Here is a 13,323-nt window from a genome sequence, read left to right as displayed (position 1 = left end):
TAACTAAGATCTTTAGGACAAGTCTTATTTTAATTTATATTCTTATTTTTAAGAAAAATGATAATATGGAGTGAAATGAAATGACATGAAGATGATCAATTTGAGACATTAATCAACTGGGATGAAATTAAATGAAATGAGATGAGATGATATGAAATGAGATGATATGGGATGAAATATTATAATCTCAGTAAAATGGTGGTCATTTACTGAGAATTTTTCAGTGGACCTTTTGGAGGATCCCGAGAAGCTACGTCCAGCGGCTTTGTTTCATTTTCCCACATTTATGCGCTTTCACAGATATTAAACAGTTAATAAACCACCGTTATTACACATTTAAACTGCAAGAAACACTAAATAGACAAAATAAAGCAAATCGCACAACTCCACTCCTCGCGTTCCCGCCAAAAACTCAAGCAGTTTTACAATAACACCACTAATTAATTTAATAGTTACTAAAACACTGTGGTACTAGTGATACTTGATAAACATCGATATTGGGAACTTAAGTATACTATCTATGGCTTGGAAAACACTAAACTTGGGTAAACAATTGATTGTTTAGTGCCAGTCTTAGTGTTACATAATTTAATCTGAGTTCAAGAATGGCTCTCTATATTTCACAAAGAATTTTCATTTCAGTCTTTAGAAATCTTTCGAAAGATATACGGAATAAAAATTGTTGGTTTCAGACTAACACCAATGTTTTAGGGATAAATGTTTTGAAAACGAAAAAACATATATTTCTAATATTAAAATTTAATTAATTTTAACATTTAAGTAGACATTTAAGAAATTACATTATTTTAATCTTGGTTGGAACGCCAGTAATCTTGTGAGGCTCTACTAGCAGCTGTCACTACCACGGGAGCTATCATCATCGTTTTGCTCTTGTATGTTTGTATAACTTGCTGTAAATCAACACAGGAATTTCTTATTATTTTCAAGACAAACCTTTAACATGAGGTCTTATAATTTTATGCATGTGTTGTAGCTTTAGAAGAGTACAGTAGCCTATTTCTAAGACAATACTCCCAACGCTGTCCTTCTGTATAATTTATTTACAAGTAAGTGAGATTACATTTGATTTAAGCATATGCTCTATTATCTATAATGAAATCTGGCCACTATTTTTAGTCTAATAAAAGTTGCTATTATGAGTCTATTCGTGATCATAGAACTTCCGCATGGCAAAATATCTCGATTGCTCATTAAAACTAAAAACCATAGTAATAACCCGTTATTTAATATTGTTTAAAACATAAATAAATAAAAAACTGCTTCAACCTAACATTGAACTTCTGGGTTATTCCTATCTTTTTTTTAGTCTATTATTGGGTCATTGAAAGAATGCGCCAGAACAGATCAAACGGACACCAGAATTTTTTGATATATATATTTATTTAACCAAATAGCCATGTAGGTATAAATTTTTATCTAATCAGTATAATATGTATAATGAATAATGCTGAATAAAAGTATGTGTATGCTTTTAGGTTGCTAGGTTAGGCTTAGACGTATGTTTATTTATTTACCCCCCGTGCTCATTTTTTTATATTCTTTATTTCTCTAGGTACATTGAGAAATTTGAATCCAGACAACCAAGAATTGAAAATTATGTTACTGTTTACTCGGATTGGTTAAAGAGTAAATAATAGTGTTTTTTTATATATATTTTTATTGCCCTTGTAGGCAGACGAGCATATGGCCCACCTGATGGTAAGTGGTTACCGTCGCCCATGGACTTCAGGAATGCCAGGGGCAGAGCCAAGCCGCTGCCTACGTTAAGTACTCTCCACAAGCCTCGTTTTAAGAAGGATATGTCATAGCGCTCGGGAAACACCGTGGAGGAAAGCTCATTCCAAAGCCGGATGGTACGTGGTAAAAAAGATCTCTGGAAACGCACTGTGGATGAATGCAGTGGCTCCAGGCAGTATGGATGAACTCTACTCCGGGGGCGCGCGGTGCGATGGTAAAAACTCACATCGCTCGAAATGTCGACTCCAAGTATCCCGATACTCTCGGAAGGTTGCAGGGATACTCCTTGGAATTGAGGTGCCATGACAAAGGGGTCCTTCTTCGCATTGAAAGCGCAAACTAGTGTCTATAACGGGTTGAATTGAACTTGGTTCACATTGGAAACATCCAGTTCGGAGACTTGGAAACATTAAAAGGAATCTAGCGATGCACATAGTTGCAGGAATCGGAAAACACCGACGTCATAATTTGGAGCTACTGTCAATTTAGAAGTATGAAAGCGGATTCTGAACTATTGTAATAAGTATGACTATATTTTCAAGAATACAATATAAATAATAAATAAAGAAAATAATTCAACTGTAGCAGTTATAAAAAACTGTTAAATACTTAAAGAGTTTGATTATAATCATGATTGATTTGATTTGAACTTGAACAAGTGTCCTTCTGTTTTCGCGGTGAAATAGGGAGAGTGGTGCCTTATCGCCGTGGACCATCGAGGCGAACCGCGCGGTCCTCTCGGACTGGGTGAGTTGCGACCGAGGACGTCTCACCTTCCGGGAGACGCAGGTGCTCACGGGCCACAGCGGTTTCGGCCACTACTTGCACCTCGTCATCCGGAGGGAGCTGACGCCCAAGTGCACCACCACACCACTACAGTGGATGTAACGAGGACACGGCGGAGCACACGTTCGCGTGCTGTCCCGCTTTCGTGGAGCCGCGCCGCGTCCTCGTTACAAAAATAAGACCGGTTTGTCGCTTCCGACCGTCGTGGCTACGATGTTCTGCAGCGACGAGTCCTGGCAGACCTAATGTGGAACCTACTGTGCAAGAGCGACCCGGTCAGGTGTTCTAACCCGGCAGGTAGGTCGGGCGTCATCGGGGTGGTGCCGCCAGTCTGGTTGTAGTGTTGATCACGGGAAGAGTGTAGTAGTGTAGTAGTAGTCATTTAGTGCAGTGGGACCCTAAAAACATTCATGGGCCCGCGGTTTGCAGTTGCGGGTCAATCCCACGTACACGCGCACCCTCTAGGAGCGGAGATCTTGTAGAAGGATCCCGACCCGAACAAAAAAAACCCTTATCGCCGGTGTACTTATTTTGTACTTACTTACTTTACTTTATATTAGTAGGAAAGCTATAGAATGATACTGAGAGCAAAATTACCAGCACAAGTTTTATGAGGAAAACAGCGAAGGTCAAAAATGAGATGGTCATAAGGGCGCTCTCGGATGATGGAAACTGAACGTGGCCTCGCGCATCATCCGCCGAGCGTTTTTGTCGATCTGAGTCGTCGGGCCAGGTCACGTCGATACGGTGCTCTGTAGAGATAAATTTTTAACCGGTAGCAGTTATGGTTTAAATTCTGTTTGAAGCTTTTTATTTCATAGATGACTGAACACCCACTTAAAGCTCACTTGGTGTTATTTGGTCACTGGAACCCATCGGAATCACAATGTGAATGGCGCCACCCGCGTTGTGACATGAGGCCGAAGTTTCAGTTACTGTCCCACCTAAACTAGAACGCATGATTGGTGCGCTACACGAATTGACAGGATCGTGAAACCACCCTTGCGGGCTCTCAATATGCCCCACCAACCTTCTCACTGAAGCGTTTTGCATTGCAATACTATGTCCTTCAAATACATTAATTCGAAAGGATAATAATATGTAGTCACAGGAGTAGGATTAACGCAGAAAGCTAGTCATCTTAGAGCTCAGTAATCTAAGTATAACAATAATTTACTTCAAATCAATTTGATTTATAATACTTACTAATGTTGGTTAATATTGTATTTCTCAGATCTTCTAAATACCTAACTTTAGTACTAATTTTTTTTCTGGTATTTTTTGATATAGTGTCAGTTATTATTTTCATAAATTTAACAACAGTTTCCAAAGTGCTATCTTTTGGATCTTCAACAATAGATTTGTGAGGTTCATTTTTATTATTGCTTGCATCTTGTTTGTTTGAGATTTTATTGTTCTTTTTTTGTATAGCTTTTACGTAGTTGATTGTTAAAATTTCATTTTTCTGTGTGAGCTTTTCGTCTTTTGAAACTATTTTTGGGATATCAGTAGTAATTGGCTTGTTTCTGAAGTCTAATGTGTTTTTATTTGGTTGTTTTTCTTCTTCTTTTGTTACTTCTGCTTCGAACGAATCACCCTTTGTTACGAATGTGGGCTTTTCTTTATATGTTCTAAGCGGTTTATAACTTTTCAATGGATTATCCAGAACTAAACTTGAATTTAAATTTTTGTTTGTATTTACTGGTGTTGCTATTGGTTCAGTGGCTTGATGCTCCTTACGATTATCTTGTAAATTATTTCTTAAATTATTTTGTTTCGCTGTGTCACTAAGTTTATCTCTAGCAGTAGTAACCAGCCTGCTATTTTCAGTTTTTATTGCAGATGATTTCACAGTAGAATCAGATATCTGAACACGTTTCACGTTACCTACTTTGCTAATAGACACTCTCTCTATTTTACCCATGCTCTCTGTTGGAACTTTCTTTTTATTGTCACTGTTAATATCAAAGTTCACTTTATGGTACACGTTGCTGTTAACTCGATCACGAACACTGAAAAAATCTTGACTTTGATGCCAATGCTCAATGCTATCATTAAAGTACACTTGGTCACTCTCTGACGAATGCTTATTGGTAGGTTTCCTGTACTGTTGAGTTATTTCGATCCATTCAGCGGAGACTCCGATGAGCAGGAGGATAAAAATAAGGAACATTTTGTGCGTGCACTTGCCGAAGCATGTTTGTAGTGTTAACTTCGATGTGACGCTACGGTTGGGAGGACGTGCTTAAGTGTATAGGGTGATGTTTTTTGTAAATTAATTTTAGTTTCATTTTATTGGCATAAATATATTAGTTCGTAGACTAGTGAAGAGTATGTTGAAACACCGAGAAGTAAAATTTCTAGAGCTGATGGATCCTTACACGAAACAAGGCAAAACAGTAGCAGCATTTTCAGTGAGCAGCAGCATCTGCGGCGGTTTGGTATAACGTGCCAAATTTATACCAAAAATCGTAAAAATGACTAACTAGTGAATTTTATCACGTCTTGTATATAGATCTACTACAGATCTTGATCGTTTTCGTGGACGAGCAACAATTACTCGCTCCGTGGCTCTTTCGCGCTTACTGTGAGGGCATTCAACTGCTCTTCCGTAAATAATGCTTTCATACTACTAAAGTACTAAAGTCTTAGTTGTACCCCGCGGTTTCGCTGGATTTACTTTATAATACATATCATATATGGGAAGTCTAGTTCATGAGTGTAGCAGATTAAGCACGAATAGAAACAGTTGGCGAGAGGCTGTGAAGCGAACGACGAAGTCCTTAAAAGTTTATCACGACAACAAATATAGAGGCAAGAAATTATATGGGTCCGTTGTTGCGTTACGAGAAACTAACGAACATGCACAATACCGAACTTTATTTTTATGTAATTATAGTTAGGTAGTAAAATAACGTTTTTATTAATGTATCTGTAAGTACACCATTTTTTTTTCTTTCCTTGTTTTTGGAAATAAAATGGGCTTATTATTATTATTAAGTACAACATGGATAAGACCTGAATACAAAGCAGTGGCCATAGTCCACTGGCAACACAAAGCATCCGCGCCCTCTGGTTCCAAGGAAACTATTTAATCAACACGTACTTTTTTTTTTCCTGCCTAAGCTGAGAGCCTTGAGAGGCTATATCAGCGTAAACTTAACTAGTAGGTGAGCGCACGGGGCTCAAATCTGACGACGTTGCTAACACGAACCCTAGCAAGGGCCGTGCTTCGCAGAATCTACCACCGGATCGGAAACATGACTCATTGAGAAGATCCGGCGAGAAGCTCAGTGGGCTGTGTCTGAGGATTAATTTACTCGTCGAGCCCTTCGTCGCAAGCGACGGGTTCGACGAGAACGGTGACCGGTGCTTGAGGTACCTAAAAGCACCGTTAGTGGATCGGGAACACATACTCGCGTGTACAAAAACAAATTGTTTTAAAAACATCGTTTAATTAATAATCGAACAATAACACATACATATGTATAGATACAACATCAACAGTTATATTACTTTTTTTACGATTGAAGGATTACTGGTGACACTGAGGCCTTTCCGGTTTCATCAGGACAGGAATTATTGGAACGAAGTTCCTTATGGGACGATGCGGAGGGGTCCCAACCCAAACCGGGAAAAAACGTCCGTAACGTAAGATTTTTATTATTTATGTATAGTCTTAGTATGATGGCTATACAGTGTCTAATGTATAGTTTACGTGATGACGGTTATTATTATTATTCATATAAATAGCTGTTTCTTTGTATATTATTATTATATATTTTTTATAAATCATTGTGAATAAAATAAAGTTGATAACTTTGTAGAGTAGTTTTTTTATCAATAAAAAAATCACAATAAAAAATGTATACCCGAATAATTATTTTCTTTATACCTCGAATAGAACTTAAAATTAATATTTTAATAATCAGGAACTTCGTTCCTATCCGGTGTCCTATGACACCACACATCTTTTATTACGTTTGTTTGTCCCATGTACTTATCACTTCGTGTCTGAACCGCTGGGTGTCTCAAATCGGTGCTCAAAGAAAAATTAACAAGATTTTTACAAATATTTTATTTGTTGATTTAGTGCCGTTTCTACTAACTTTAATTTCGAAATGATCACAGGTTAAGCCCTCTTGGTTAATTACATTAATCGCTTTAAGATTTTATTTCAAATTTAAATTCACGTGAACAGTACACAATACAAGCAAACGTAACATAAGATAAACATTAATTTATTTTAGTCGTAATGACATTGAATTATCCCGTAATTTTTGTTATGTCAATGTTTAGGGTACTTATGGGGTAGTTTGAACCAGTTTGATATTACTACATGCCAAAGCATCATCAGATTTCATTTAAATTTGCTATTTTCTTTTAAATTACATAGTCCAATAATAAAGACGGGATACTTTTTTATAAACTCTTAAAAATACTACTTTTATAGTTAATTGATAATTATATAATTCTGATGATTTTATTACAAAATGTTTGTGACTTTATAACACCAATGTTTTGGTCCGATTATAAGTATAAGATAATTAGGCTCCTTTGTTACACTTATATAATTAATTAGGAAGAGGAGAAAAACACTTGTGCGTGTCAGCTCCAACGCGTCATTGGAGTTTACTCTTTAAGTGCAATTATCATTGAATATACAATGATTAGAGGGGGTAAATGATTGCATCAACTATAAAACTGAAAGCACGTGTAAAGTTCTGTGTATATCCATTAATATTGAATCGATAAAATAATAAATAAATCATGTCACAAAAATAATAAATGTGTTACATGTCTATTGCGGGCAAATACGTTTCATCATTTTTCAGGTTATTTATTTTTAGATATTTTGCATTAATGGCGATAACAGATTTTAACATAGTTAAAGTAAATAACTCTGAACTAATATTATTAACACTATTTTAATTCTAAATGACTCAATATGTAGTAAAGTAGAGATACATCAAGTATACATTTTTAAAACTGTCACTAGACGTGGCGTGACAATTTGATACAATACACCTTGATGTTTAATCTTCATGAAATAAGGTCTATTTTTCTATTTGAATGAAAAAAAGATTATGACAACTCTATAAAATACTGCTCATCATATTTTCGTATGGGTGTTTTAAACGAAATCGGTTCTTAAAGAGTAAGCTCAAAAAATGTTACATATGAGTTTAACATTTAATATTATAACATTAGAGTTCTATTGACTTCGTGTCATTCGTCGTGTGTTACATATTGTTATGAAAGTGTAGATTGTGTGCGATTTTCTTTTTTTTATGACCCTTATAGGCAGACGAGTATACGACCCACCCGATGGTGCGTGGTTACCGTCGCCCATGGACTTCAGCGATGCCTGGGGCAGAGCCAAGCCGTTGCCTACCGTAATGATTAATGTAAATATTTAATATCTCATTAATGTAGATTGACGGGAAAGATAGAGGGCAAACGTCCCAGAGGACGCAGTCTCACGATGGTCGGACCAATTCGGTCTTGTCTGGACATCAAGCTCCACGGTGCCCTCCACGAGGTTAAGGATGACAGCAGACGGGGAGGGGAGGGGAGGGGAGCGGGGAAGTCACGATCCTCAGTAATGAGAAGAACGACGCAAGGAGGAATGTAAATATATATTTTTTTAAATTTGATTTGAGTCATTTCTCTATGTTATATTCGCGAATTATTATGTCAATAGACGGGACCAGGTCACACCAGGTAACCTGGTCCCGGACGAGGATTCCCTGTTCCACGGAAACTACTGACTCTGATAAACATACCTATACGAGTTGTAATGTATATCCAGTATTTATACATTAAACACCCAAACATAGAAGAAACAGTCCTGTTAACCAGACGAATGTTTGCCCGCTGCGGAAATCGAACCTAAGACCCCTCGGCTCAGCAGTTAGGGGCCGTAACTACCGCACCACCGAGTCAATCATTATTGTATTTTCAATGTTAGACCTACATAACAATTATATATTATTAAAACGTTGTTATTTTCTAAGAGGAAAAGATTAATATTAGATTTTTACTTATAATAATTTTGCTTAAAAGTTTAGTATTGTGATGAACGCCCCCTGGTCGTCGCGGGCCGCATGCGCTCAAGACGCAAGACGTGACGTCACGACAACGACTTCATTATTTTGACTATCTATATTATATACCTACTAGCTGCACCCGTCCGCTTCGCTGGGCATTTAAAATTAACATTATTATTTCTAACCCCCACAAAGATTCTCATCATTAACGCCCCCGCAACTGGTGTAGGGAGTCTAACGCTCATATAAATATTAGCCTATCCAGTAAGCACATGTATTTTCTACAAGTTCAGTAGTTATAACGGAACATCCGTAAAAACCACTGTAGATTTATATATTAGTTAGTATAGATGTGTAAAATTTGAGATATTAAAATATGTACAGGCAAAGCACTGTGTAGTAATCTGATTTGGCATTTATTTTATATTTTGACACAAAGTTTTCTACATAATATTATTGAAATCTAACCTGTAATTTAAAGGGCAAGTTGTTTTCGCGCGGGGCCCACGCGTTGCGATCAATGCCATACCTTACGATATAATATGTAGGTTTGTCCAGTCTTAGTTCAAGTATTCAGTCTGGTGTCGCGTATCATATCGCACCTTTAGATTTATAAAGACCCATTACGAATTTTTTTGGATTTTGACTTTAATAAAATTGAAGGCATGAGTGGATGAAGGGGTTAAGTACCATTTATTTTTAAGTTTTTTTTTACATTGAATAAAGGTGATGTGTCTATAAAACATATTAGACCTTAAAACTCCGGGTTCAACCCGGCTATTTTTAGAAATTGCACGTGATGAAGGAGTTATGTACGAAGAAAAATCACAAGTAACAAGTTTGTTGCCCGTTTTCTCAAAATTAACAAATTGTATCATATCCCCTTCATCCACTGATGTCTCCAATAAAAAAATGGATCTAGAACGACCTTATTCAGCGACTCTTAATAATCAAATAACCAAAAGTAGCATAAAAAGGGACAAACTTATCCGTCGGTCTCTTTCACTCAGTCCCCTTCCTCTACGCTTTTACGGTTTGAAAACTTTATTCGATGTTTTCCAAAAGAATGCATTCCTATAATTCTAAAGGTGCGATACATTTACCTATTTTTATTGTGACTATAAGGGCGGAGACTTAACGGAAGTTCCACGTGTAGCTGCGTGGCAGCGTGACCTAGCAACGTTTACATATCATTACGATACTACTTTTTAAATTTAGGTTCATTACTTAAACATCAAAGTAATCAATCAACCATTAATCGAGCGCGCTACATCCAGTTCCTCACCGCTACTTCGCAACTCGATCGAGGCGCACTCACTACACTGCGTGCTCGCCCGCACGTGCCGCAGTCTGCACGATACATCAAATGCGAACTAACACGTGTAGTCTCTTGTCAACACATGCCGAATCCTATATTAGAACGATGCTCATTCTTATTTATTTAAACGAAGAGTTTCTGACATTTTTAATGTGTAGTGGCGCAGATGAACTAATGCCAGTTGACAAGATGACGGCGCCGTAGTTACTCTTTTGGCCACAAACTCCTTGGTGAAGTTTTAAAAGAAACCTTGTCGAGGATTTCATCGAGATAATACAATTTTATAACATTAATGAACTTTTTGGCGGGAACGCGAGGAGTGAAGTTGTTTATTAACTGTTTAATATCTGTGAAAGTGCACAAATGTGGGAAAATGAAACAAAGCCGCTGGACGTAACTTCTCGGGATCCTCCAAAAAATTCACTGAAAAAATTTCAGTAAATGACCACCATTTTACTGAGATTATATTATTATTTCATCCCATATCCCAGTTGATTAATGTCTCAAATTAATCATCCTCATTTCATTTCATATTATCATTTTTCATAAAAATAAGAATATAAATTAAAATAAGACATGACTTAAAGGTCTTAGTTACCAGGTCATAAAATCCCTTAAAAAATATAACATTAATTTATCGGAAGAACGATAACATTATTAAACGAAGCCGTCGCGCCTCGCAGTGTCAATTGCGTTGTCATTGTCATATAAAACGTATTTTAATATTGATTGAAAACATCCATATAAAAATCTTAAATATAAAACATGTAAAAGTCACAAATCTTATTAAGTATGTAGAATAAAAATAAGTAATATATTAATAAAATTCAAAATAATCAATCCAAAAAATTATAAAAATATATTTTTAATACTTAAGAGATAATTTCTTAAAGAAAGAAAAAAAGATATAAAAAGATCACAGTAATGGAAGCTGTCGCTGTCGGCGCCACCGGGGCCACGGGACCGCACGCACGGTCGCCACGCCATGATGGCCGTTTTGACATATTGCAATAGCGATGTCAAATGTCATTTTTTCTCGAAAAAATTATAATGAAATCTATAACTTTGAATTTTAGAAAAACAAATGCCGAGTTGTTTGGTAAATAAGTACACCAATAATTATAATCTTATAAAAATAAATGTTCGCGGGACCCTAATATACATATATGTATAGTTTAGAATACAATGTGATAAATAAATTTTGTGTCCTAAAATAATACATTCGATAAATTTTATGACTAGCTGCACATCACTAGTGATAATAAAGAACAGCAATTTGCTCCTTCAAATGTAATTACTATTAAGACGAAACTTCATAAGTGGACAATCGTGAAAACGGCCATCAGAGCGTGCCGGTAGTGTAATTTCATTAGACGGAATGTGTTACACATGTATGCACGAAACTACTTGCCGCGATCGTTTTTAACCTTTTATCGAAAAAAGTTAACCATCGTACTTCTGCCACACACAGGAGACCCAGTGACCCCCCCCCCCAGTAGACCGATGCGACCGGGCTGGACCCGGGGAGTCCCCTCGCAATGCACAATGAAAACACGCGAGGTTTCACAACGATACCACATATGATATCACATTCATTCCGTAGAAGTAAACTGAACCTACACAGGATGGGCCAATGTCTCAATCACGTCGTGCTGTCCACGGGCCCCGGGCGGTCTCGGGCGGGTCGCGAGCTCCTTCGCTCGTGTAAAGCAATAAAAATAAATCTAAACTATGTATACTTCGGTAGCATTTCATACCTTTTCTTATTTTTGTAAAGCGTTAGTTTAAAGTAAAGTGTCTGTCTAATCACTACACATGAACTATGTTGATACATTGAGGCCGCGGACAGCGGGGGCCGAGCGCCCCACGCTCACTAATAACATTTAACAACATTTAAATGACTAAAATTCTCTGGTTCCCCCGTGCTTACATTAAAATAAAACTACTATTACACAGTTTGCAGCGTCTGTAGCCTGATCGGTGCGGCGATTATGATGTCTTTGAAATTCTGAATTTTATTTTAGGAAATTTATAAAATTCAAAGTATTCGCGTAACGCTAAGGAGGCCCGCTCCGCAGGTTCATACTCCATATGTAATTATACCATTATTTCTGTAATAGTGCATCGCGGTACCGCCCCCCGCCCCCCGGTCTGCACTGAGGGGCGGGGCTGAACGTGTCTGAGTTTAACTCGACAAAACTTCGACCGTTGTATTACTGAAGTGAGGGGCCAACACCTTCACAGTTCACTAACGTTTTAGGAACAATGTTATTATTAGTTTTGTATTATGCAGTTCGGAAACTTATCGCTAATGGTCGCGGCCACACGAGTTTGCAACGCGCGTACTAAAGTACACATTTATTTGGGCTCACAGAATAGTGTGTCTACTATCTGGGTTGGCGTGTATTGATTCTCACATACTCTTAATGTGACCGCGACCGTATAATACACTAATATTAATAATCTCACATTAAACAAATTCACACATTATTTAGCTACGAACGTGTAACAATAATTACACAAATAAACATTAACAATGTCAAAAAGTAAATAGTTTATAACAACTGTCCAACTAAGCAGCACATCGACCCTGGCGCACTAACTGCCGACAAATTGTGTGAAGTATGTTTGACACAAATCACTCTTGACACATGTCACTGTTGACAGACGACACTCTTGACACATGTCACATCGGCATCTGTCGACTCCGTAAAAAGTCGTCCATGTTAGTCGTCCAATGTATTTCTTGCCGAATTAAATTCAGGTAGACAAAGCAAAATATATTTATCAAAAATAAGCCACGCTGTAAACAACAACTGGACAAAAAGCGGCCATTTGCACGAATCGACTCAGCGTGTGTCTCCGCGAATAGCATCATGAGTTGTATGATATTAATTTAAATAGTCTTAATCCTAAGTTGTTAATTTATTTTTAAATCACTTAAATTGTGTTCTACAGTTTATTGCGGGTCGGCGGGGGCCCGCCCCGCGCGGTGAGAGGAGCTACCGCACTCTGATGAGGAGCTTCTTCCAGCGGAGCCGCAGGCCTCGGGAGCGAGGGCGCTCACGCTGGGGCTCCGGGGTTGATCTGTGTTATATAGAGGGAAATTATTTAGTTGAGTGAGGCACTGCGCAGGCTCCTCGCCGGTACACGTGGGTGTGTGTGTATGCGCGTCTGCGTTTGACCGCGCGTGGGCGTGTGTGTGTGTGCGTTTGTGTGTTTGCATGCGCGTGTGTGTGTATGTGTTTGCGGGTGTGTGTGTGTACATGCATGTGTGTGTGAGTGCGTGCATGCGTGTGCGTGCGTGCGTGCGTGTACGTACAGTCAGCGCGTTCAGCGTGCGTCGTCGCTGGGGTGCGTGTGCGTGCGTGCGTGCGTGTACGTACGGTCAGCGCGTTCAACGTGCGTCGT

The 13,323-nt window shown here is 38.0% G+C and overlaps 2 protein-coding genes across 5 annotated transcripts in view; both read right to left on the bottom strand.

Moving 5' to 3' along the window:
- Positions 1-17: 17 nt before the first annotated feature.
- On the bottom strand, positions 18-5,453 carry LOC114240810 (uncharacterized). The gene is made up of 3 exons (XM_089738416.1): positions 3,751-5,453; positions 3,142-3,296; positions 18-911 (listed from the first exon to the last, which is right to left on the bottom strand). The coding sequence occupies exons 1-3, from the start codon at positions 4,715-4,717 to the stop codon at positions 807-809; spliced, it is 1,227 nt and encodes a 408-aa protein (XP_089594542.1). The 5' UTR covers positions 4,718-5,453; the 3' UTR covers positions 18-806.
- Positions 5,454-5,982: 529 nt separating this feature from the next.
- PKD (serine/threonine-protein kinase D3) overlaps positions 5,983-13,323 on the bottom strand; it is a 130,171-nt gene continuing 122,830 nt past the window's right edge. For all 4 annotated transcript variants that reach the window (XM_089738405.1, XM_089738406.1, XM_089738404.1 and 1 more), the window contains one exon: positions 5,983-12,999. The gene's annotated coding sequence lies outside the window, so the exon portion shown is untranslated. The remainder of the gene's footprint in view (positions 13,000-13,323) is intronic.

Source organism: Bombyx mandarina, chromosome 25, assembly GCF_030267445.1.
Source record: "Bombyx mandarina strain Sakado chromosome 25, ASM3026744v2".
NCBI classification, from domain to species: Eukaryota; Metazoa; Arthropoda; class Insecta; order Lepidoptera; family Bombycidae; genus Bombyx; species Bombyx mandarina.
This window is presented reverse-complemented; position numbering and strand designations above follow the sequence as displayed.